We start from the raw sequence: 27,394 nt of genomic DNA on the forward strand, positions 1-27,394 counted from the left end.
ACCCTCAGCTAGAAACCGGAGGCTGTGACATTTTATGTGGCGCAGCCCCTCGCTACACCCGCTAGGAAGGCACCACATAGGGTCAGGGAAACTGGCGCCAAGTTTACCAAGAGGAGGCCCGAGGCAGCCGGACAGAAGGGTTGGTAAGAAAAGCCAGACAAAGGACACACAAAGGGGGTCCTGTGAAGCGCTCCAAAGTTATCTGGGAGTTGTCTGAGCCCCTCACCTGGTGAGCACAGTACGACGTGGGCAGCCGTTACCTGCAGACGTGGTCTGGATAATAAGAACTGTGAGTAAAGGCCCTGGACTGCATCACTGACTCCGTGTCGTTACAGCTGTTGCCCTGCACCATCACCCCCATCCTCCGCATACACTGCCCTGAGGCTATACTCCTCCCGTGGGGAGTTATGCTACGCTCTGCTGCACCCACAACACCAGCCTCAGCGGTCTGCCCTGCAGCGGCGGTTCACTCTGACCGCAATCCACGGGTGGCGTAGTCGGACATTTAAACATCAAAACCACATAAATAGTTCCGCCACTGGTTTGACCACCCTGAGCCACGGAACCGGGTCGCCGCTCGAAGACTACAACCACCAGCATCCACCAAAAAGGGTCCGGCTCCGGGTGTCCCAAGGCCCAGGGGGTGCATCAGAACATTTTCATCACCTTTCACAATCACCAATGGGACAAGGCAGGGATGTCCTCTGTCCCCTCTCTTATACATCCTAGTGACGGAGCACCTGCTCTCATCAATTCGCCATAACCCCAATATTAGGTGGATTGAGGTGGGAGGCACCGAGTACAAGTGCTCTCTATTTGCTGATGATGTCCTAGTATATATCACTCAATCACATATATCCATCCATGCTGTTATGGCTGAAATAGATCACTTTGTTACATGGTCAAATTTTAAAATCAATGCAGCGAAGTCTGAGGCCCTCGATGTCTCCCTCCCCAAATCCATATAGGATTCCATCCAGTCCAACTTTCCCTTTGCCTGGCCCTCACAGGGTATCAAATACTTAGGAATTCTTATTCATAGAGACCTCTCCCATCTATGTTATCTTAATTTTGGGCCCTTTATTGAACAACTCCATACAGACCACGGTTGGCAAGTTAGAACTGTAAGATTCACTACGTGAACCACTGGTGTTTTGTGGAAAAGCACATGTACACTGTGTTCCAAATTATTATGTAAAAAGTGTTTAGGAGTGATAAGGGAAGAATTTGTTTGTTTGTCAGTTAAACTCATTGATGGTGATGTGTGTCAGGGCTCTTTATATCACTGTAAGCAATTGCAGACACCTGTGCTAATTAGTTTGGCAGGTGTGTCCAATGAAAGGCAAGACTACTTAAGAAGGCTGTCTCACATTATTAAGCAGCCTACATTTTCTGCCAAAATGGGAAAGAAAAAGGATGTGTCGGCTGCTGAGAAGCAACAAATTGTGGAGTGTTTAGGTCAAGGCATGACTACAATCAACATTGTGCGATGATCAGGATGAAGTGTCTTGGCAATCAAGAAGTATGTAGCTGATTCACAGTACACACGTGTGCGTGCTGATAAGGGCAAATTGAGGACTCTTTCCTACAGGCAATTACGTCAGGTTAAAAGAGCAGCGGCAAAAAAGCCTTGTCATAGCAGCAGACAAGTTTTTGAAGCTGCTGGTGCCTCCAACGTCCCCCGAACAACAAGATGCAGGATCCTTCAGAGGTTTGCAGCTGTGCATACGCCATCCTGTCGACCTCCTCTATCCACTTCACACAAGCAGAAACGGCTCCAGTGGGCCAAACATTACATGAAGACTGATTTCAAAACTGTTTTGTTCACGGATGAGTGCCGTGCAGCGCTCGATGGTCCAGATGGATGGAGTGGAGGATGGCTGGTTGATGGACACCCCACGCAAACACGGCTACAGCGCCAACAAGGAGGAGGTGGAGTAATGTTTTGGGCTGGAATCATGGGGAGAGAGATTGTCGGCCCCTTTAGGATCCCTGAAGGCGCTAAAGATGAACTCCATAATGTATGTGGATTTTCTCAAACAGCACTTCCTGCCATGGTTCAAGAAGAAGAACCGTGTATTTCACAGCAAGATCATTTTTTTGCATGATAATGCACCATCTCATGCTGCACATAAAACATCTGCATCTCTGGCTGATATGGGCATAAAAGGGGACAAACTTATGGTGTGACCCCCATGCTCCCCTGACCTCTACCCCATTCAGAACCTCTGGAGCATCATCAAAAGGAGTGTCTATGATGGCGGGAGGCAGTTCACATCTAAGCAACAGCTCTGGGAGGGTATTCTGTCCTCATGCAAAACAATTGAAGCAGAAACCATCCAAAACCTGACAAATTCAATGGACGAGAGAGTTCAGAAGCTCCTTTCGAACAAGGGGTCCTATGTGAAAATGTAACATCACCTAGAATAAAGTTTTGAGTTGAAAACTGTTTGATTTCAGTTTCTAATAACCTGCTAATGCTTATAATTTCAAAAATGACCATTTTTTTGGTCTTTATTAAAATGAAAAGGCTGATCGAAAAGTTTGGGGGATCTAAGAGTGTGGCAACCCAGTAGTCATGATTACTTCGAATTCTGACAATATGAGGGTCATGTTGCAGGTAGTGCAGCAAGAAGGCACTTATGTGTCTTGCGCATCTCGGAGCCCCAAAATTATTTTCCGGGCTAGATGCAGCTAAAAATTATTATTAATTTTAAATCTGGTGGAGCTTAGTATAGATGGCCTAATAGGATCAGTGCTGCACACTGCTACAAAGCCCAAATTATTTTCCAGTCAAGATACAGATAAACATGATTAGTAATTTTAAATCTGGTGGAGCTTATTATAGATGGCCTAATAGAATCAGTGCTGCACACTGCTACAAAGCCCAAATTATTTTCCAGCCAAGATACAGATAAACATGATTAGTAATTTGAAAGCTTAAAACGGTTGGTAGGGTGATTTTAACCAATCATCAAGCTTTTACTCTCCCCAGGATGACACAGGGGTAGAAAAGTCGTTTCGGATCCATGATTTGTTCATCTTTATGAACGTGAGTCTGTCTACATTATCAGTGGAGAGCCGCGTGCGCTTATCTGTCAGCACACCACCAGCAGCGCTGAACACACGTTCAGACAGAACGCTGGCTGCGGGGCATGACAAGATCTCCAAGGCGTAAGTGGCTAGCTCCGGCCATTTATCCAGATTGGAAGCCCAAAAAGAGCAAGGGTCCAGTGACACAGTCATGGCTTCAATGTTTACTTGGAGATACTCCTGTACCATCGTCTCTAGGCGTTGACTATGTGTCAGACTTCTTGTCTCCTGTGGCCTTGCAAAGGATGGGCTAAAAAAGTGGTGAAATGATTCCGCAAAATTGATGTTACCAGCAGATACTGTGGTTCTGTTACGGTTTGAGTGCTGAACACTTGACGGTCCCACGGTTGGCAAGTTGGAACTGTGAGATTCACTACGTGCACCACTGGTGTTTTGTGGAAAAGCACATGTAAGATTCTGCAACAGTCTCTGCTGATACTCCTGCATGCGTGCATCCCTTTCTATGGCAGGAATAATTTCTGCAAATTTACTTTTGTACCGGGAATCTAACAGTGTGGCAACCCAGTAGTCAGGATTATTTCTAATTCTCACAATTCGAGGGTCATGTTGCAGGTAGTGCAGCAAGAAGGCACTCATGTGTGTTGCGCATCCAGGAGCACCAAGTCCCTGTTGTGTTGGTGGCGAGGTAACAATCATGCTTCCTTCCTCTGTCCTCTCCCCCCAACCTCGCACAACAGAAATGTGATCAAGGTCTCTCTCATCTGATGAGTCTTCCATCAGTTCGTCCTCCACTTCTTCCTGGGCTCCTGCACCTTCCTCACTAGTTTGGCTGCTACCATGCGCCCTGGTAAAACCATCTCCCCCACCCTCACATGCCTGCCGCCTTGGTGCTGCAGACCGTCTGGACCTTGCAGATGTTAGCCCTTCCGCATACAACTCCTCCTCCTCTACTTCCTCCACCTCCTCTTGTGCCACCACCTGACTCCGAATTCTGTTTAACATGTGCTCCAGCATGTAAATCACCGGAATAGTCATGCTGATAATAGCATCGTCAGCACTAAACATCTTCGTCGCCATTTCAAAACTGTGCAGAAGGGTGCATAGGTCCCTGATCTGAGACCACTCCTCCAGCGTGATTTGCCCCACCTCTGGATCTCGTTGGCCCAGGCTATACGTCAGAACGCATTGCACCAGGGCTTGTCGGTGCTGCCACAGTCGCTGCAACATGTGCAGAGTTGAATTCCACCGGGTAGGCACATCGCATTTTAGCCGGTGAAGTGGCAGGCCCAACGACTTCTGTAGAGATGTAAGTCGCTGAGCTGCGGGATGCGAACGGCGGAAGTGAGCACACAGCGACCGTGCCCTCTGCAGAAGGCCATCTAGTCTGGGATAGTGGGCTAAAAATTGCTGGACAACCAGGTTCAACACGTGAGCCATACAAGGCACGTGTGTGACATTGCCCCGGCGAAGGGCCGCACCCAGGTTTGCAGCATTGTCGCACACGGCCTTCCCTGGTTTCAGGTCCAGTGGAGACAACCATTCATGAAATTGGTTCTCCAGAGCCGACCACAACTCCTCAGCTGTGTGACTCACATTTCCCAGACATTTCAAAGTAAAAACCGCCTGATGACGTTGAGCCCTACTGCCAGCATAGTAAGGAGGTGTGCAGGATCCCTTCTGCGCAGTTAGAAAGCTTGTGGCATGACCAGACAGGCTTTGGGTGCAGGTGGAAGACCGAGAGGAGGTTGAGGAGGCAGAAGCAGTGGAGGAACTTTGACATAAAGAGGATTGACGCACAACTCGTGGGGACGGCAAGACTTGGACAGCAGCCCCTTGTCCTGCTGTCACCATAGTTACCCAGTGCCCAGTCAGCGACATGTAACGCCCCTGTCCATGCCTACTCGTCCAAGTGTCTGTGGTGAAATGCACCCTGTCACACACAGAGTTTCTCAAAGAAGCGGTGATGTTGTGTGCGACATGCTGGTGGAGCGCAGGCACACCTTTCTTTGAGAAGTAGTGCCGACTGGGCATCTGGTACTGGGGCACTGCGACGGACATAAGGTCTCGAAAATCCTCTGTGTCCACCAGGCGGAAAGGCAGCATTTCTGTAGCCAAGAGCTTGCAGATGGTGAAATTCAACCTCTTAGCTTTCTCATGGCTAGGAGGAAATGGTCTTTTACTTGTCCACATCTGAGGTACCGAGGGCTGGCTATTGTGCTTAGACGGGGTTGATAAGGGTGTCCCCGGCAAACTGCCGGTCTGTGAGGAAGATGCAGGCGGACATGTTAGGTTGCCTTGATCCAAAGGTGGTGCTATCGATGTCGGACAGCGCTCAACACCAGCTGGTGTTACCACCTCCAAAGAAAATGATGACCTGCCAATCACGCTGGCTGTTGCGGGTAAAGAGGTGGCAGGTCTGCGCCCCAAAACAGGTGTGACTGCTGTCCCCCCAGTCACAGAGGATGAAGAGGCCGCGGATGCACAAGATATGGCAGACGGTGGTTGGCCCGGCCGGCTAGGCCGCATTGTAGCACACTGAGCTTCCCACTGCAACTTATGCTTCATGTCCATGTGCCGGTTCATGCATGAAGTACTCAAACTATGTATATTTTGGCCTCTACTTAGCTTTTGCTGACAAATGTTACAGATAACACGAGTTGGGTCATCTTTATCGATCTGAAAAAATGCCCAGGCTATGCAAGGCTTAGCACCCATGCAGTTGTTGACGTGCTTCCAGTACTACGTCTCTGTCCAGGAAGGCGCAACCTGACCTCGTCGTCACTAGCATCTTCCTCCACCTCGTCTGCTGACCTCATCTCTTGGCTGACTGTGGGTTGACAGTAAGTGGGATCTCCAACCTCATCATCATCACCCTGTGCGTTATCACACCCGTCGTCCTCAGAGCCAACCTGTTCCTGCCCTGACAAAAAACTAAAGTTGTCGCTCCAATCAGGTATTTGAGTCTCATCATCGTCTTCCTCATTGTCTCCACCAACAGGAGTTACAGTTTGGGAATGAGGGTCTACATTATGGTCAGAACCTTCTGCGTCTGGTCCTGGATCCGACTCATAAAGATTCTGGGCATCAGTGCAGATAATTTCCTCGTCTGGATTCACAGAAGCGCTGGAGTCGACCTCTGATTCCCAGGCTATAGTATGAGTAAACAGCTCTGCAGACTCAACCATCTGTTCTACCTCATACTCAGACGGGCAGCTGGAGATTTGGGAGCTGTGAGGAAGCAAGTGCGATTGGGGTGACACCTTTGAGGACTGGAGTATTTGTGATGTTGAAGTTGATGTGGAGGAGAGCCCACTTAAAGGAGCACTTGATATCCGTTGAAGCACCTGCTGTTTTTGTGCCTCATCTGGAATTTGTAGCGATTGGCGTGGCCGTAAGAAAGGGATCTTATCACATTGTCCGCTAAAAGAAGTAGACATTTTAGTTTGGCTGGAAGATGGTCTTTCTTCTGCAGATGTTACTGTTGCTTTAACACCTACCCCACGGACACAACCTTTTTTCCCCTTCCCAACATGCCTATTCCCCTTTCCACCAGCAGCAGGCCTTTTTCCTCTCATTTTGGTGGTTAACTAATTCACAACTCTGGAGTTGTTTGCACAAAAAAACAATGGATGGGAACCGAGCAGAGCTGAGTGGCCAAACTGTGGTATTAGGCCAAAACTATTGGCTGGGTTAGATGCAGAAAAAAATTATATTCAATTTGCAACCTGATGGAGGTCAGTATAGATGGACTAATAGAACAAGTCCCACACACAGCTGGAAGCCCAAATATTTTTTCAGAGGTAGATGCAGAAAAAAATTGTATTCAGTTTGCAACCTGATGGAGGTCAGTATAGATGGACTAATAGAGAAAGTCCCACACACTGCTAGAAGGCCAAATATTTTTTCAGAGCTAGATGCAGACAAAAAATTATTTTTAATTTGCAACCTGATGGAGGTCAGTATAGATGGACTAATAGAGAAAGTCCCACACACTGCTAGAAGGCCAAATATTTTTTCAGAGCTAGATGCAGATAAAAATTATTTTTAATTTGCAACCTGATGGAGGTCAGTATAGATGGACTAATAGAGAAAGTCCCACACACTGCTAGAAGGCCAAATATTTTTTCAGAGCTAGATGCAGAAAAAAATTATATTCAGTTTGCAACCTGATGGAGGTCAGTATAGATGGACTAATAGAACAAGTCCCACACACAGCTAGAAGCCCAAATATTTTTTCAGAGGTAGATGCAGAAAAAAATTATATTCAGTTTGCAACCTGATGGAGGTCTGTATAGATGGATTAATAGAACAAGTCCCACACACAGCTAGAAGCCCAAACATTTTTTCAGCGGTAGATGCAGAAAAAAATTATATTCAGTTTGCAACCTGATGGAGGTCTGTATAGATGGATTAATAGAACAAGTCCCACACACAGCTAGAAGCCCAATATTTTTTCAGAGGTAGATGCAGAAAAAAAATATATTCAGTTTGCAACCTGATGGAGGTCAGTATAGATGGACTAATAGAGAAAGTCCCACACACTGCTAGAAGGCCAAATATTTTTTCATAGCTAGATGCAGACAAAAAATTATTTTTAATTTGCAACCTGATGGAGGTCAGTATAGATGGACTAATAGAGAAAGTCCCACACACTGCTAGAAGGCCAAATATTTTTTCAGAGCTAGATGCAGATATAAATTATTTTTAATTTGCAACCTGATGGAGGTCAGTATAGATGGACTAATAGAGAAAGTCCCACACACTGCTAGAAGGCCAAATATTTTTTCAGAGCTAGATGCAGAAAAAAATTATATTCAGTTTGCAACCTGATGGAGGTCAGTATAGATGGACTAATAGAACAAGTCCCACACACAGCTAGAAGCCCAAATATTTTTTCAGAGGTAGATGCAGAAAAAAATTATATTCAGTTTGCAACCTGATGGAGGTCTGTATAGATGGATTAATAGAACAAGTCCCACACACAGCTAGAAGCCCAATATTTTTTCAGAGGTAGATGCAGAAAAAAAATATATTCAGTTTGCAACCTGATGGAGGTCAGTATAGATGGACTAATAGAGAAAGTCCCACACACTGCTAGAAGGCCAAATATTTTTTCATAGCTAGATGCAGACAAAAAATTATTTTTAATTTGCAAACTAATGGAGGTCAGTATAGATGGACTAATAGAGAAAGTCCCACACACTGCTAGAAGGCCAAATATTTTTTCAGAGCTAGATGCAGACAAAAAATTATTTTTAATTTGCAACCTGATGGAGGTCAGTATAGATGGACTAATAGAGAATGTCCCACACACTGCTAGAAGGCCAAATATTTTTTCAGAGCTAGATGCCGATAAAAATTATTTTTAATTTGCAACCTGATGGAGGTCAGTATAGATGGACTAATAGAGAAAGTCCCACACACTGCTAGAAGGCCAAATATTTTTTCAGAGCTAGATGCAGAAAAAAATTATATTCAGTTTGCAACCTGATGGAGGTCAGTATAGATGGACTAATAGAACAAGTCCCACACACAGCTAGAAGCCCAAATATTTTTTCAGAGGTAGATGCAGAAAAAAAATATATTCAGTTTGCAACCTGATGGAGGTCAGTATAGATGGACTAATAGAGAAAGTCCCACACACTGCTAGAAGGCCAAATATTTTTTCAGAGCTAGATGCAGATAAAAATTATTTTTAATTTGCAACCTGATGGAGGTCAGTATAGATGGACTAATAGAGAAAGTCCCACACACTGCTAGAAGGCCAAATATTTTTTCAGAGGTAGATGCAGAAAAAAATTATATTCAGTTTGCAACCTGATGGAGGTCTGTATAGATGGATTAATAGAACAAGTCCCACACACAGCTAGAAGCCCAATATTTTTTCAGAGGTAGAATGCAGAAAAAAAATATATTCAGTTTGCAACCTGATGGAGGTCAGTATAGATGGACTAATAGAGAAAGTCCCACACACTGCTAGAAGGCCAAATATTTTTTCATAGCTAGATGCAGACAAAAAATTATTTTTAATTTGCAACCTAATGGAGGTCAGTATAGATGGACTAATAGAGATAGTCCCACACACTACTAGAAGGCCAAATATTTTTTCAGAGCTAGATGCAGACAAAAAATTATTTTTAATTTGCAACCTGATGGAGGTCAGTATAGATGGACTAATAGAGAAAGTCCCACACACTCCTAGAAGGCCAAATATTTTTTCAGAGCTAGATGCCGATAAAAATTATTTTTAATTTGCAACCTGATGGAGGTCAGTATAGATGGACCAATAGAGAAAGTCCCACACACTGCTAGAAGGCCAAATATTTTTTCAGAGCTAGATGCAGAAAAAAATTATATTCAGTTTGCAACCTGATGGAGGTCAGTATAGATGGACTAATAGAACAAGTCCCACACACAGCTAGAAGCCCAAATATTTTTTCAGAGGTAGATGCAGAAAAAAAATATATTCAGTTCGCAACCTGATGGAGGTCAGTATAGATGGACTAATAGAGAAAGTCCCACACACTGCTAGAAGGCCAAATATTTTTTCAGAGCTAGATGCAGATAAAAATTATTTTTAATTTGCAACCTGATGGAGGTCAGTATAGATGGACTAATAGAGAAAGTCCCACACACTGCTAGAAGGCCAAATATTTTTTCAGAGCTAGATGCAGAAAAAAATTATATTCAGTTTGCAACCTGATGGAGGTCTGTATAGATGGATTAATAGAACAAGTCCCACACACAGCTAGAAGCCCAATATTTTTTCAGAGGTAGATGCAGAAAAAAAATATATTCAGTTTGCAACCTGATGGAGGTCAGTATAGATGGACTAATAGAGAAAGTCCCACAGACTGCTAGAAGGCCAAATATTTTTTCAGAGCTAGATGCAGACAAAAAATTATTTTTCATTTGCAACCTGATGGAGGTCAGTATAGATGGACTAATAGAGAAAGTCCCACACACTGCTAGAAGCCCAAATATTTTTTCAGAGCTAGATGCAGATATAAATTATTTTTAATTTGCAACCTGATGGAGGTCAGTATAGATGGACTAATAGAGAAAGTCCCACACACTGCTAGAAAGCCAAATATTTTTTCAGAGCTAGATGCAGAAAAAAATTATATTCAGTTTGCAACCTGATGGAGGTCAGTATAGATGGACTAATAGAACAAGTCCCACACACTGCTAGAAGCCCAAATATTTTTTCAGAGCTAGATGCAGAAAAAAATTATATTCAATTTGAAACCTGATGGAGGTCAGTATAGATGGACTAATAGAATGATGCTATGCCCAAAAGATTTTACTTCACTAGGTGCAGTAAAAAAATTGGTATTCTATACACAGGTGGTATATCTTGCAACACAGATAGGCTACTCCACTGACTAACACACTCTGCAATAGGCCAAAAAGGATTAGCTTTGCTAGATTCAGCCAAATGCTGTGAAAAAAACTTGTACAGCACTGGCACAGACCTGCCTGGCAAAAACTGATAGGAACTGATGTAACCTAGTCCTGAAAAGGACTGCAATTACAATTAGTCTTTACTCCCACAATCTATCTATTTAAGAGCACAGACCTGCCTGATAAAAGTCGTAGGAAATGCTGTAACCTAGTCCTTAAAAGGACTGCAATCACAACTATTCCCTACTCCCAAGCTATCTGTAGATTTGTGCGAAAATTGGCTTGAAATTAACAAGGTATAGCGCACACAGCAACAGCGGTGCCGTCTAACACGCAGCTGCAGCAGTGAGAAAATGGTGGCGACGGGGAAAATGGCTTGGTCTTATAGGGCAAGGACATGTGACATACACTGCCAATGACACATGCCCTTGCTTGTGTGAAAAAAAGCACTTCGCTCCGTGTGTGCGCTGCTGATAGGCTGACAGATTGCACCTCCTCACTGTAAATGCGGGAAAGAGAAAAAAAAATGGAGATCTTCATTATTCCTGCAGAGATCCATCCCCTGCCCCTCCCCCCACCCCGCTGTACACTCAAACTGCGTATTAACATTAATTTTCATCATTACTGAGAAAAAATCCAGTTATGATTTTGGTGCACGAACAGTTATCGAACATAACCTCGAACAGCCGAATTTTTCTCAAATCGTTCGTGTTCGCCGAACGGCTCGAACACCGCCCAAAACAGCTCGAATTTGAGATTGGCGAACAGTTCGAGTCGAACAACGCTCATCTCTAGTTATTAAAGCCAGAGGTGGTGCAACAAAATACTAGTGATGTATTGGAGTGTTCTTTTGTGTGTTTGTTTTTCATGATTCCATATTTTTTCCTCAGAATTGAGTGATTCCATAATTTTTTCCCTCTGCTTGGTCTGAAAAAAATTACCCTTACTGAGTACCACATTTTTAATCTTGATTTCTTTTAGTGTTTCTTAAAGCCCTAAAGTTGCCATTTGAAATCACTTAAGTTTTCAGCCATGTCTGTGATCTGCTTTTTTTCAACAACATTAAACAACTGAATGAACATCCTCCGAGCCCGGTGATTCCATAATTTTTGCCAGGGGTTGTACCTTTGATAGCTTTTGTTTCAGACTCTCCTTACACTTATATTCTTGAGCATGCATGTGTTCTCCATGGTAAATGGGGGATAAGCAGCTTATTTGTAGTTCAAAGGATTGGACATGTTGAAATATAACATATCTGATCTTACTTTCCCCCAACATCAAGAAAAACATAGGAAAATTAAGGTGCACTCACACTGAAATGTTATCATGAACAAGGTTTCACGATAATTTTTCAGCGTAAACAGGCTCCAATCAATTGTTGAATGAGTAAAATGCTCATTGATTGTGTGAAATTATATTTTTGCTACACCAAAAATTATAGTTCTCGGTAGTGAATTGTCCTATGTATGCCAAGAACAATGACAGTCTATGTGCACTGAACGATTTATTACAGATCATTTGGTGACCATTATTTACCAGGGTCTGCCGGTGTAAGTGACGCGCCCCTGGGCCTTCGTCGCGCGGCATCGCGCGCACGGGAGCTTACCCGGAGCCAGATCTGTTGAGGGTTGTAGTCTCGTGGCGGTGACCCGGTCCGTGCCCAGGGAGTCAAACTGAGCGGCGATGTATTAGCGGTAGATGTTGTACGACTACGCCACCCGTTGAATGCAGCGAAGGAGCTGCCGCTGCAGGGCAGACCGCTGAGGCCGGTGGTATGATTGTGCAGCGTAGATGATATAACCCCCAACGGGAGGGGTATGGCCTCAGGGCAGCAGATGTGGATGATGGAGGTAGTGATGGTGCAGCAAGGAGAGTCAGAAACGTATAATGCAGTTTCAGGGTTTTTACTCACAGGTGTTACTTCAGTCACTTCGGCCGGGAGTGACCACCCGAGCCGTGCTGCGTCCACCAGGTGCGGGACTCGGCTAACCCCCAGGCAATTCCGGAGCGTGGTCCTGAGCTCCCCTCTCTCTCTCTCTCTCTGGCCGTCCCCACCAGGGATCCACCTTTGTCCGGTTCCCTCGGGCCTCTCAATGGTAAAACCTTTTATGGCTTTCCTGACCCTACTCGTGGTGTACCTTCCTGGTGAATGTGGTGAGGGTCGTGGCAAAACTTGACCACGACCTCCGGTTCCTGACTAAGGATGTTTTGCCTCCGTCAGTTTGGGATCCGGTGCCCTCTTCTGCCAACCCTTCACCCTTTTGGTTCACTCGTGGGATCTCGGGGTTCCCTCTTGGTCTTATGTCTCCGGGCCTTTCTTCCTCCTTTTCTCTCCTTCAGGCCTGGCCCTGGAGCTGGGCCCAGCCGGAGCCACAGCTCCCTGTCAGCCCTCTCTGGCTGAGCTCCTTTCTGAACTCTCCTGGACTCTCCCTGTCTCAAGATGGTGCCCACCATATATACTCCCTCTATGTGTGAGCCCAGGTGACTAGCACCCAATGGGCTCCTACCTCTATGCCCAGAGCCCCTCCCCTATCTGCCCCTACACTACTGGGATGTTCCTCCCCCCCTCCCACTCCAGCCAGGGACAGACGCTGTCGTACCTGCACATCTAACTGGTGGGAGTACCGTAGTTCTGTCCCCCGGAAATGGGATGAGTGTAGTGCATGCAGCTAGCTGAGCTCAGTCCCACACTCCATCCTTACCCGGGAGTGGAATACCACACCTCTGGTTTGAGGTGTAATACCCCTGTAGCAGCCAAGCCTTCGGGGTGCTACATTCCCCCCTGGTAAATCACAGCACGTCCTCGGGCTGTAAAAGAGTAAAACAATATAAAACATACAAAAATATTAAAGTGCACTTACATATAAAACATTAACTATAACTCATCCCTTTATGGGAGGTACTTTTCTCTTTAAACGTTACAGGTATAAAACATTTTCCTTAGTCATAATAAAACATCTGGCTAATGCCACCGGAACTCTTTTGGCACATAACACATAACTTCCTCATTATTACTCTAGCAGCATATAACTTTCAATATAATCTTGACTTCTGGCCACTGTGCAATTTGTGACCAGGTAAAAGTGCAACAGTCACAAAAACAGTTCCTTATAAAACCGGTAGGGGGCGCCTTAGGAAGCGCAACTATTTACAGGGTGGCCGCTCTCAGTCCTCGGCCAGTGGGGAAAAAGGGATGGCTGCTCACAGTCCTCAGCCTGGTTAGGGATAGGGACACACGGGAACAATTCACTAGTCCCAACGGGGACCATATTCTATTTAGCAGCAGTTTTTGTACCCTTACGGGTAACTATGTACAGTTCCACTTTACCGTACTTCAGTAACGGCGTCCTCCTGCTCCTTCCCGCGGGTAGTCTTCAAACCCGTCCGGGTCCTCTTGTTCCTCCTCGCACTGTAGCTCTTCCTCGGTCAGTCGGTGCACATGAAGAGCATATGGTCCCTTAGCACACTGATGCCGGGTGAAGGTGACCTCGTCACCCGGGTAAAGGTCACGTCCTCTGTGTCCCTCCGGCAGATGACTCTCGACATCTCTGCGGGTGACAAAGACGTCGCCGGGGGTTCTGTGATCCCGGATAAAGCCCCAACCGTGCTCCAGTTGGAACTTGATTATGGTCCCGGTGGCGCGGGGACCGTGGGCTGCACGGGGGTTTCGCTGGGTCCGACGTTTCTGCTCCGCACTCTGGACTTGCAGCCGCTCCTCGCGGACCCGCCTCTCCCGCTGTTCCCGGCCAAAGACCTCCAGCTGTTGCCGGCAGCACTCCGCTCGCTGGGCTGCGGCCGCCCGGGTCTCGTGGGTAAACCCAATGAGGTTTTCTCCGGTGGGGTCCCATTCGAATTGGGCCTCCTCCAACGGGAGCGGGACGATCTTGACAGGCGCCGGAGCTGGGATTAGGGGTTCACACAAGGGCCGTTCCCTCCGGAGTCGTGGGTTGGTATACTCCGGTGGCCATTCGAACGGCAGCCCGTCCGGGCTAGTGTGCTGCGCGTACAGGTCCTCGCCCAGTTGTGGCACTGTGGAGGTAGAGGGCGCTGTGGGGGCAGCGGCGCCCGGGGGCTCTTGGCAATGCGTCCAGGCCGGAGGCATCCTGAAAGTGAAGGGCGCTTTAGAGGCAGCGGCGCCCGGGTCCACCAGGTCTTGTGACCAGGCCGGTGGCATGATAGAGGTAGAGGGCACTTTGGAGACAGCGGCGCCCGGGGGTACTCGGCCCTGCGACCAGGCCGGGAGCGCTTTCTGCTCGGCCGCGCTCAGAGTTGAGGCGTGTGACGTCACAGGGGGCGTGGCCGCGGCTCCTGCCGCTTGAGGCCTAGTTTGGAGCGGTGGCGGTGCAGCAACGGGCACGGTAGGTGGGATTTCGGGCTCTGCGACGGGGAGCTGGGGCAAGCTTACGGCTACCAGGCTTGGGGTGGTGACGTCCCCTTTACCTGCTTCCGTCTCTTCAGCTCCTTCCACGGCGTCGTCTCCGGCCTTCGTCCCTCCTGCACCATCCTCAGAGGCTGTCAGACTCCTCGTCTCGGGTGGCGTCCTTTGCTGGCGGGTTCCAGCCTGCAGGGCCATTTCTCTGCTCCACTCGGCCAGCACTTCTTGCTGCACTCGGGCCATCTTCCGAGCCAAGCCCTCCAGCGCGGTCTGTGCATGCTCCCGATCTTTGGGGAGCTGTGCCAGGATCTCCACCAGGCCTTCTGGGGTGGCGGCCTGCAACAGGCTCCTGACCAGAGGGTCGGTGCTGCCTGACTCTCCCTCCATCTCCGGGTGCGATCTCTCCAGACTCCTCCAGGCCGCACCCATCTTCTCTGTTTTGTTCTGTATCCGCCCCCATTGAGGGTGGTCCCGGGGCAACTTAGTGATTGTCAGTTCCAGGGGCAGCCCTCTCACGCTGATGGACATTTCTATCATTGCAGTCTCTGCTGGTGGAGGCGGTTTCCGCTTTTGGCGCCATTTCTGGACCTGGCCCACGATGGGAGGTGGCCTCTTGCCACCCTCTGGCACGCCCATAATGGAGCCCGCTCTGCCAGGGCGGGAAATCGTCTCAGATGGCGGGAATCGTCTCCTTATGGCGGGAAACTCCGTGGATGGCGGGAAAAGGCTGCAGATGGCGGGCAAGCGGTGGGAAACGACCCGAGATGGCGTCCGATGGCGGGAACCCTCTGGAATTGGCGGGAGACTCCTTTTTACGGTAAATATGAACTTTTCTTCAGGCACGCAGTACCCGGTGGTTGCGGGCACGGAATCCTGCCGACTACGCCAAAGTTGACGCGCCCCTGGGCCTTCGTCGTGCGGCATCGCGCGCACGGGAGCTTACCCGGAGCCGGATCTGTTGAGGGTTGTAGTCTCGTGGCGGTGACCCGGTCCGTGCCCAGGGAGTCAAACTGAGCGGCGATGTATTAGCGGTAGATGTTGTACGACTACGCCACCCGTTGAATGCAGCGAAGGAGCTGCCGCTGCAGGGCAGACCGCTGAGGCCGGTGGTATGATTGTGCAGCGTAGATGATATAACCCCCAACGGGAGGGGTATGGCCTCAGGGCAGCAGATGTGGATGATGGAGGTAGTGATGGTGCAGCAAGGAGAGTCAGAAACGTATAATGCAGTTTCAGGGTTTTTACTCACAGGTGTTACTTCAGTCACTTCGGCCGGGAGTGACCACCCGAGCCGTGCTGCGTCCACCAGGTGCGGGACTCGGCTAACCCCCAGGCAATTCCGGAGCGTGGTCCTGAGCTCCCCTCTCTCTCTCTCTCTCTGGCCGTCCCCACCAGGGATCCACCTTTGTCCGGTTCCCTCGGGCCTCTCAATGGTAAAACCTTTTATGGCTTTCCTGACCCTACTCGTGGTGTACCTTCCTGGTGAATTTGGTGAGGGTCGTGGCAAAACTTGACCACGACCTCCGGTTCCTGACTAAGGATGTTTTGCCTCCGTCAGTTTGGGATCCGGTGCCCTCTTCTGCCAACCCTTCACCCTTTTGGTTCACTCGTGGGATCTCGGGGTTCCCTCTTGGTCTTATGTCTCCGGGCCTTTCTTCCTCCTTTTCTCTGCTTCAGGCCTGGCCCTGGAGCTGGGCCCAGCCGGAGCCACAGCTCCCTGTCAGCCCTCTCTGGCTGAGCTCCTTTCTGAACTCTCCTGGACTCTCCCTGTCTCAAGATGGTGCCCACCATATATACTCCCTCTATGTGTGAGCCCAGGTGACTAGCACCCAATGGGCTCCTACCTCTATGCCCAGAGCCCCTCCCCTATCTGCCCCTACACTACTGGGATGTTCCTCCCCCCCTCCCACTCCAGCCAGGGACAGACGCTGTCGTACCTGCACATCTAACTGGTGGGAGTACCGTAGTTCTGTCCCCCGGAAATGGGATGAGTGTAGTGCATGCAGCTAGCTGAGCTCAGTCCCACACTCCATCCTTACCCGGGAGTGGAATACCACACCTCTGGTTTGAGGTGCAATACCCCTGTAGCAGCCGAGCCCTCGGGGTGCTACATAAGCAGGCTATTAAATTACCGCTGATTGGTAAACATTTACTGATCGGTTGTTTACTGTCGCCAGTTGGTATAAGGACCTTACATTAGAGAGTCAGCTAGTCCGGCCAAAATGGGTGGGTTCGTCCTAGGTGTATGGGCAGCTCAAATGCTGCCATACACATTAGATGTATACCTACCTGCCGAATTTGCCTATTGAAGCAGAACTGTTCGACCATCTAATGTGACCTCCCGACGGTCACCGTATGGCAGATTTGGGGGAGTTAAGGATCGGACACTTGGATTTCAATGGCTAAATCATTTTATTCCCTGGAGGATAGGCCAAGGCGAGAGGAGTCTCAGCAGTTTACTTCTGTCTTCCTACTTGGAACATATATATGAGGAGGAGAAGCTATACACTGTGTGTAGTTAGCCATTTTTACATGGGGATTCACATTTTAAAAAGTTGATGTCTGTTTACTGCTTGTTCCGCTGATTATTATGAGCCCCTACAAAGGGGCCTTTAGGATGATAACTATTCATCGGCTGTGTAACTTTGTATAAATTAGAATAGTGATCATCATTAATCTCCTTTCTCATGACTCTACATTCTACTTGTTGTGCACTGATCAATCGGAGCCTAGACATACTCAAGCCTTTATGTGAGCTGGGGGTTAATTGGGAACCAATTGTGTAATCAGTGTTGCATGAATGATGTCACTTCAGTGTGCATTTCATTAAGACCATGTTCCATTCTAACCATGTCTTATCTATGTGACTTCTAGATTGCCTTCCAGTGGAATCTGCAGGTCAGGAAGAACAATGGTCTGGCAGTCAGCAGGATTCTGAGACAGGTAAGAAACCCTGCAGTGTACAGACTATTGGGTATCAGGATAAGAAGTTTCAGTAACTTATAGCTAATAGGGCTAACAAAGTAAGACACACACTTTCTGCCATGCCATATACTAATAGCAGAAGTTACTATATGAAAAGTGAAATAGCAGCTAATTAAACTTACCGTTACACCATTTGTGGTACAAATTATACAAACTTCAAAACTTTAGACATGGCCATACATATTTATAAATGTTGGCTGGATCTGCTGATTTCGATGGAAAGGGACAATTATCGATTGTGTTTGCGGGCCTCCCATCTCTCCCATAATGGAACTTATCTGTGGAAAGAAGGGTAAAGCCCCCGTCTCACATAGCGAGATCGCTAGCGAGATCGCTGCAGTGTCCCGGTTTTGGTGACGCAACAGCGACCTCACCAGCGATGTCGCTATGTGTGACATTTTGCAGCGATCAGGCCCCTGCTGTGAGGTCGCTGATCGCTGCAAAGTGTCCTGGACCATTTTTTGGTCGTTGCTCTCCCACTGGTCAGCACACATCGCTGTGTGTGACCAGCGGGAGCAGCGATCAGGCTGGTAACTATGGTAAACATCGGGTTACTAGAGGCACACGCGCACCTAGTAACCCACTGTTTATCATGGTTACGAGCCTGCTAAAGTGAGCGGTAACCTCCCGCTCACTGTAGCAGAGTGGTAACCATGATAAACAACGGGTTACTAGGAGCACGTGTGCCCCTAGTAACCCGATGTTTACCATAGTTACCAGCCTGCTCCTGCTTCAGCAGGCTCGTAACCAGGAGCAGGACATCGTGGAAAGATTCTTTCCACGATGTCGCTGCTCCCCTGATCGTTGGTGAGCCTGCCTGTTTGACAGCTCACCAGCGACCACATAGCGACGCAGCAACGATCCCTGACAGGTCGTATCGTTGTCGGGATCGTTGCAGCATCGCTAAGTGTGACGGGGCCTTAAGTCTCAGGCATGTTGAATTTCAACATGCCTGATCCTTTTGTTCTTAAAGAGATCCTGTCAGCATGATCTTGTAATGTAAAGTAAAGGCATGGCTGTAATGTTGTGGTGTAATGCAGATTACATTGATACCTTTGGTGAATAAATCCGCTTTGTTGTTCTTCTTTAATCACCATTACAATTTTTCTGCTAGTTAGATTTCGGTGCACAGGGGCCGGACTGTGCATTGGGTCTTCTCGTCCCTGCCTGTGACTCCCAGGCCTCTCCGCCTACCTCAGGTTTGTGAATGACCGGCCTCCTGTGCTTGAAATCTCAGGAGTGACCGGTCATTCACACACCGGAGGCAGGCGTAGGGGCCGGGGGATCACAGACTGGAGGCAGGCGGAGGGGCCAGGGGATCACAGACTGGAGGCAGGCGGAGGGGCCAGGGGATCACAGACTGGAGGCAGGCGGAGGGGCCAGGGGATCACAGACAGGGAGGAGAAGACCCAGTTCACAGGCCGACCCCTGTGCACCTAAATTTAACTAGCAGAAAACTTCAAAAATACCCCAAATTAAATAAATATCAGCCACATTTCTGTGTCGTTTTCTTTCTCCCTTCTAATGTGTAGTGTACATAGAGAGTGACTATGTCAGAAAGAAAATCCTACACTGAATTAACATTTTGTAAAAGTAGCAATGAACAATAGACAATGTTGCTATTTCTTGAATGGAATGACTTAAATTACATACCGGTACATAGTTAACTGATACATCTCTTGAACCCGACAAGGCTGGTGTACTTGCTTTGAAAATCCCTGTCAAAATGGCTGTATAATCCTCATGTTAAAATTAGCATTTCACAATTCCACTAAGTGCTCATAAATGCCTATTTTAGCATCAGGTAGGAACATTTTCAGATAAGATTATACAGCTATAAGGACATGGATTTTGAAAGTAAGTACACCGGGTTGAAGAAATCTATTTAATAATATATGCACTTTGTACCGTGAAATCTGGTGGTCAGCGTATCTCCGAGTGTGAGACAATGAGCTGCTGAGGGTAGAAAGAATTGTAGGGAGCATGCTCAGACTGTCCCAATTCAAGACTTTTGTTATTGTGCCCCTGTGGTTGTAACAGTGCGTAACTAAATGAAAAAAAGAAAAAAGCCAAATTCCTGGTCATGTCTGGAAACAATAAGGCAGATGGTAACCTTGACATCACAGATCAAAATTTCATCCCGTTTTTTCAGGACAGATTTTTGCCGCATGTTGAAGTGATTAGAGATCTCTTTCCAGCAATAACTAATTGGTCCCCATGCATTTGTTTAAATAAAGCTGCCTCCTTCCAGGGTTTGTTGCCTTCAGTCTAGTACCACAGTTTTGTCACTTGTTAAATGGTGGACATAGCAAATTCCTGTAAACTGGCACATCTAACTCATGAGCTGCTGAAAATTCATCATTTCCTGAAGTCTGGCAAGGAGCCTAAAGTAGCCTTCTTGGCTTTTGATACTTAATGATCTGTTTCAACCATCCCGGATCCAAAGGGAAAGTTCTGAAATTGGGGAGCTGTCCTGGAAGGGCAGGGGTATGTCCTGATTTCAACTGTACCACAGGAACACAATGGTGGAGCAGGGATCTCACAGATCCATGCTACACCGTCCCGTCTGGATAGAGACTGGAGGACCTGCAAGGATCTTCAGGTCTCATAACATTCTCAGGTCACGGTGATGTGTGGCAGAGAGCAAATCAATCACAGAGGGGCAGGAATGCAAAAGGAACACAGGCAAGTGGAATGCTTGTATGGAGACCACTGTGGGTGATTCATATTGTGTGGGAATTACACTGTGTGTGGGTGACGCACCCCCTGGGCCATATTCTTTTAGGGGGAATATCCGGAGCCGGATCAGATGGGGGTTGTAGTCTTCCGAGTGGCTGTGACCCGGTCCGTGCCCAGGGTGTCAAACTCAGTTGTATGTGGCAGTCCTACAGATGTTATTAAGTTCTTTATTGTCGACTACGCCACCCGTTGTATTGCGGTCACTATGGCCGCCGCTGCAGCAGGGTCCGCTGAGGCTGATGGAGTTGGTGCAGCTTTTGATAGTATAACCCCCAACGGGTGGGGTATAGCCTCAGGGGGTCAGGTGCAGAGGATGGGGGTTGTGGTGGTGCAGCATAGGTGTAAAATGAAGACAGAGTCGGGTTGTGCAGTTTAGGGTATTTACTCACTGCTGATGTTCCGGTCACTCCAGCTTCAAGTGACCTCCCGAGCCGTGCTGCATCCACCAGGTCCTGGATCCAGCCAACCCCCAAGCGAGTCCGGAGCGTGACCCTGAGCTCTCCTTCTGTCCCTTCCTCTGGCCGTCCCCACTAGTGATCCACCCAGGTCCAGCTCCCTCGGGCCTTCTGTTGGGACACCCTTGGCCTTGGGTTCCCTGACCCTCCACGTGGTATGCCTTCGGGGTGGATGTGGTGGGTGGCCGTGGCAGACGCTGCCCACGGCCTCCGGTCTCTGGCTGGGGTGTGTTTTTGCCCCCACCAGCTTGGGTTCCGGTACCCTGATGCCGACTCTTCACCCGTGGATTGGATTTGGGGTCTCAGAGTCCTCTCTTCTGTTTCCCCCTCTGGGTCTCTCTTGCTTTCTCCTCTCTCTCTCTCTGGGGCTGCTCTGCTCCTCTGCTTCTTACTTCTCTGCAAAGACTGACTGACTGACCCTGTTCTTTGATGGTGCCCACCTTATATACACCCTCTATGTGTGAGCTCAGGTGACCAGCACCCAATGAGCTCCTATCTTTACCCAGGCTGCTCCCCCTATCTGCCCCTACACTACTTGGGATGTTCCACCCCCCTCCCACTCCAGCCAGGAACAGACTCGGTCGTACCTGCACATTTCTAAGTGGGAGTACCGTCGGTCTGCTCCTCGGAAATGGGATGTGTGTAGTGCATGCAGCCTACCGAGCTCAGGTCCACACTCCATCCTTACCCGGGAGTGGAATATCACACCTCTGGGTTGAGGTGCAATACCCCTGTAGCAGCCGAATCCTCAGGGTGCTACATGGGCAACTATGAGGGCATCATAAGGTAGGGGCACTGTTAGGGCATTATACAATGTGTGGGGGGCTGTGGGGACATCATAGTGTGGTGAGTTTATCATATTGTGTGCGTGAGGCATCATCTGATGTCGGGGGCGCTGTGGGAGCAGCATACTGTGTGTGGGGGACAGTGGGGCATTATACTGTGCGGGGTGTATTATAGGAGTATACTATGTGGGCAGCTAGGCTAGGGTGTGGGGGAATTATACTGTTTGGGGTCAACTGTGGGGACAACATACTATCTGGGGGGAACTGTTGAAACATTTTACTGGGTAGTGGACACTGTGGAGCCTTCATAGTGTGTGTGGTCAGCCGTAGGGGGGAAAATATTGAGTGTTGGGTCCATTGGGGGGGGGGGCATCATACTGTCTGGAAGACCGTGGGGGCATTGTACTGTGTGGGTGGAAGATGAGGGGCATTACACTGTGTGGGAGGGACTGTGGGGACATTAATTCTTCATAAAAGTGGTTTCACAAGTTACATTGTTACATAGGTTGAAAAAAGATCTAGCTCCATCAAGTTCAACCTTCCTCCACCAATTGTACATTTTGTCACTAAATTATCTATAACCCACAATGTTATGTGTACTGAGGAAATCATCCAGCTCTTTTCTGAAAGCTGTTATAGTGTCTGCATTACTACCTTTTGTGGTCGGCATTCCACAGTCTGACTGCTCTGACTGTAAAGAACCCTTTCCTGTTTAGCTGCCGGAATCACCTTTCTTCCACCCGTAATGATTGCCCCCTGGTCCTTAATATGGTCTTTGATAGGAATAAGTCATGTGCCAGTCCTTTGTATTAACCAGACATGTATTTATACATATAAATTAAATCTCTGAGACATCTTTTTCTAAGCTAAACAAGCCCAACTTTTCCAACTTCTGATCATATGAGAGGCCTTCCATCCCTTGTAATAATCTAGTTGCCCGCCTTTTATATGACTTTAACTTCTGAATATCCTTTTTAAAATGTGGAGCCCAAAACTGGATCCCATATTCTAGATGTGGCCTCACCAGTGATTTATAAAGGGGTAACAATACTTTGGGATCGCAGAATTTTATCTCTCTTTTTATACACCCTAAAATGTTGTTTGCTTTTGCAGCTGCTGCCTGACATTGAGTACTGCTGCTCATCTTACTTGTAATCAGAATACCAAAGTCCTTCTCCTGTTCTGTAGTCCCGAGTATACTCCCATTTAATGTACATGTAGCAATAGGATTACTCCATCCTAGGTGCATTACTCTACATTTATCAACATTAAATCCCATTTTCTAAGTGTTTGCCTTTTCAGTCATCTTATCCAGATCGTTTTGTAATATCGTAATGTCAAGATCTGATTTTAATATCCTACATAGTTTAGTGTCATCAGCAAAGACTAACACTTTACTCTCAATCCCATCCACAAGGTCATTAGTAAAGAGGCTAAAAATAATCGGTCCTAGCACAGATCCCTGCGGCCCCCCACTACTGACTATATCCCATTTAGAGAACTTACCATTTATGACAACTCTTTGTTTCCTGTCATTTACTCAATTCCTTACCCATCTGCATATAGTTTCCCCCAGTCCTTGCTTCTGAAGCTTCAGTATAAGGCCACGGCCCCACTATCAGTATTCGATCAGTATTTTTTCTCAGGAGTGGTAGCCAAAACCATGAGTGGGTGATAAATGCAGAATTGGTGACTTGTTTCTATTATACCTTTTCTCTCATTGTTCTTCACCTGGTTTTGGCTCCCACTCCTGAGAAAAAATACTGACTGAATACTGACCAAATACTGATAGTGGGGCCGTGGCCTAAGGCTGTTATGTGGTACAGTATCAAATGCCTTTGCAAAGTCCAGATAAATCACATCAGCCACTTTACCAACATCCAGATTTGCACTTACCTCCTGATAGAAACCCAACATATTGGTTAGACACCACTTATCTTTCATGAATCCATGCTGGTTGACAATTATACACTGCTCAAAAAAATAAAGGGAACACTCAAATAACACATCCTAGATCTGAATGAATGAAATATTCTCATTGAATACTTTGTTCTGTACAAAGTTGAATGTGCTGACAACAAAATCACTCAAAAATCATAAATGGAAATCAAATTTATTAACCAATAGAGGCCTGGATTTGGAGTCACCCCCAAAATTAAAGTGGAAAAACACACTACAGGCTGATCCAACTTTGATGTAATGTCCTTAAAATAAGTCAAAATGAGGCTCAGTATTGTGTGTGGCCTCCACGAGCCTGTATGACCTCCCTACAACGCCTGGGCATGCTCCTGATGAGGTTGTGGATGGACCCCACACCATTACTGACCCATTGCCAAACCGGTCATGCTGAAGGATGTTGCAGGCAGCAGATCGCTCTCTACGGCGTCTCCAGACTCTGTCACGTCTGTCACATGTGCTCAGTGTGAACCTGCTTTCATCTGTGAAGAGCACAGAGCGCCAGTGGCGACTTTGCCAATCCTGGTGTTCTGTGGCAAATGCCAAGCGTCCTGCACGGTGATGGGCTGTGAGCACAACCCCCATCTGTGGACGTCGGGCCCTCATACCACCCTCATGGAGTCGGTTTCTAACCGTTTGTGGAGACACATGCACATTTGTGGCCTGCTGGAGATCATTTTGCAGGGCTCTAGCAGTGCTCCTCCTGTTCCTCCTTGCACAAGGGCGGAGGTAGCGGTCCAAGCTGGGTTGTTGCCCTCCTACGGCCCCCTCCACGTCTTCTGGTGTACTGGCCTGTCTCCTGGTAGCATCTCCAGCCTCTGGACACTACGCTGACAGACACAGCAAACCTTCTTGCCACAACTCGCATTGATGTGCCATCCTGGATGAGCTGCACTACCTAAGCAACTTCTGTGGGTTGTAGAGTCCGTCTCATGCTACCATGAGTGTGAAAGCACAACCAACATTCAAAAGTGACCAAAACATCAGCCAGAAAGCATTGGTACTGAGATGTGGTCTGTGGTCCCCACCTGCAGAACCACTCCTTTATTGAGGGTGTCTTGATAATTGACAATAATTTCCATCTATTGTCTATTCCATTTGCACAACAGCATGTGAAATTGATTGTCAATCAGTGTTGCTTCCTAAGTGGACAGTTTGATTTCACAGAAGTTTGATTTACTTGGAGTTATGGTCTGTTGTTTAAGTGTTCCCTTTATTTTTTGAGCAGTGTATTATTATCTGCAATATATTTCTGCAGGTCATCTCTTATAATTCCTTCAAAAACTTTGAACACTACTGATGTCAGACTTACTGGACAGTAGTTGCCCAGATCCACCTTCTTACCTTTCTTAAATATCGGTACCACATCAGCCATCCTCCAATCCTGTGGCATCACCCTTGTTACAAGAGAGTCTGAAAAGATGAGATATATCGGTTTGTCAATTACTGAGCTCAGTTCCCTCAGTATCCGTAGATGAATTCCATCTGGCCCAGAGGATTTGTCAATATTTAATTTGCTCAGACACAGGCGTACTTCTTTTTGTGTTAAACTAGTTATATCACATGTTGAACATTAATTTTTGCCTCGTTGAATGATCCCTGGAACAGTCAATTCATTGGTGAACACGGATGAAAAGTGCCTGTTTAATATCTCAGCCTTTTCTTTGTCCTCTATAATTATCTTGTTATTGTCATCTTTTAAGGGGCTGATACCATCCTTTTTTTTCTTTTTGGCATTGATGTATTTATACAACTTTTGGGGATTTATGTTAATGTCGCTGGCAATTTGTGTTTCAGCAGGTAACTATGCTAGCTTGATTTCTATTTTACATTTTTTATTTAGATCTTTATACTCCTGAAATGCTATTTCTTTATTCTTGGCCTTCATTGATTTTGAATGCCCTTTGTTTTTGTCTTATTAAACTTTGTACTGTCTTATTTATCCATAATGGTTTATTTTTATTCCTGGACATTTTATTACCAGAGGGTCTAAGTTTTCTACAGGATTCTAGTAGTATTTCCTTAAACATGCCCCATTTATGTTTGGTATCCCCAGTTACCATGACATGGTCCCAGTCTACAAGATTAAGTTCTTCCCTTAATTTGTTGAAATCAGCTTTCCTAAGGTTCCAGGTTTTTGCATTTCCCCTTTGAAATGTTTTATTGAATATTACATTGAAAATTACCATATTATGGTCGCTGCATCCCAAATGCTCTGTAGATCTGTAGACCTGTAGATCTAAAATTGTATCTGGTCTATTTGACAAGACCAGATCCAGCAGATTACCTCACCTGGTTGGTTCATTTACCAGCAGAGAGGTAATTGTCTTGAACTTCCCATAAGAACTTGCAGCTTTCTGCACAACCAGAAGATTCTATGTCCATTTGAATGTCAAGATAGGTAAAATCCCCCATAATAAGGACCCTATTATTATTTGCTGCCTTTTTAATTTGTTGCTGCATTTCATCCTCTACCTGTTCAGCTATATTAGGAGGCTTGTAGCAAATTCCAATTATCAGCTTTCCATTATTGTCATCCCCATGGACATTTACCCATACTGACCCTACATTGTCGCAGCTCCCCCAATGTCGTCATTGAGCACAGGTCTTAAGTTGGATTTAATGAAAATACACACCCCTCCACCTTTTTTGTCTTTCCTGTCCTTTCTAAATGTAGTGTGACCCTGTATGTTTGTCACTAGTCATGGCTTACATCCAGCCAGGTTTCTGTAATGCCCACCACATCATAATCTGTGGTTGACATAAAAGTCTCCAATTCATTCATTTGTTTACTTCTAGCATTTGCCAACAGACATTTAATTCTATTAGCACATTTATTACTCCTACTCACCTTCCTACTTTCCTTGCATGTCCCAGACCCCTTTAAGTCCTCATTGACCCCTACTAGCTCACTCTCTCTGTCTACTCTATCTATCCCCTTATTAGTACAACTACCTTCCCTGAAGGAGGTCTAATGTTGTCATTTTTGGGTAACCTTTCTCATATGTCCTATTAGCAAACCAGAGTACCTATACTTTCAGTGCCTTGCTTTTATTTCCCTTTCTCCTAGTCTTTGACCCATTTTTATTTGACTTGAATGATCCTCAAATTATCTTGCATCAGACAGTAATTTTTCTTCCTCTTCTGCCATCTGCCTTTCTCTGCGCTTCTCTCCCTTTTCGTGAATATCACAAATATGCACAGTTATGCCCTTTGATGTTTCCCACGCACCTTGTCCAAACCTATTAGTATCTTAGAGAACAAGAAACAGAGTTAATACAGGTCACATTCCTGGGTCTTAGGTAAAGAAACACAAGTTACTGAGCTTCCTTTGCTAGTCTGACTTCTACACTGTGTCTGCTTCTTGTTCAGTCGTTGGGGTAACCCAATTCCACTATACATTTAGGCTCCTTTGGCTGCTCAAATCAACCTTTTGTGTTTCTCACTGGCCCCTGTGAATTGACAGAAAACAGATAACTTGTAACTGTTCTTTTATTGAACAGGCCAGCTTCTGATTGTGGGGCTGGGGGAAGGGTAGGAGACATAATAATTTGACTTTTTTTTGTGGTTTCCTCTTAAAATGGTCACCATCTGCTTTGTATTATTTGAAACATGCCCGTGGAGTAGACTTCTTTCTTCCA

At 46.8% G+C, this 27,394-nt stretch overlaps 1 protein-coding gene across 6 annotated transcripts in view; it reads left to right on the forward strand.

Annotated features, from left to right (window-relative positions):
• KIAA2012 (KIAA2012 ortholog) overlaps positions 1-27,394 on the forward strand; it is a 276,644-nt gene that overhangs the window by 124,609 nt on the left and 124,641 nt on the right. For all 6 annotated transcript variants that reach the window (XM_073646453.1, XM_073646458.1, XM_073646452.1 and 3 more), the window contains exon 12: positions 17,708-17,776. In XM_073646453.1, coding sequence (XP_073502554.1) covers positions 17,708-17,776 — 69 coding nt within the window. The remainder of the gene's footprint in view (positions 1-17,707; positions 17,777-27,394) is intronic.

Source organism: Phyllobates terribilis, unplaced genomic scaffold (genome assembly GCF_046119375.1).
Source record: "Phyllobates terribilis strain yellow unplaced genomic scaffold, ASM4611937v1 Scaffold_9__5_contigs__length_417890890, whole genome shotgun sequence".
Lineage (NCBI taxonomy): Eukaryota > Metazoa > Chordata > Amphibia > Anura > Dendrobatidae > Phyllobates > Phyllobates terribilis.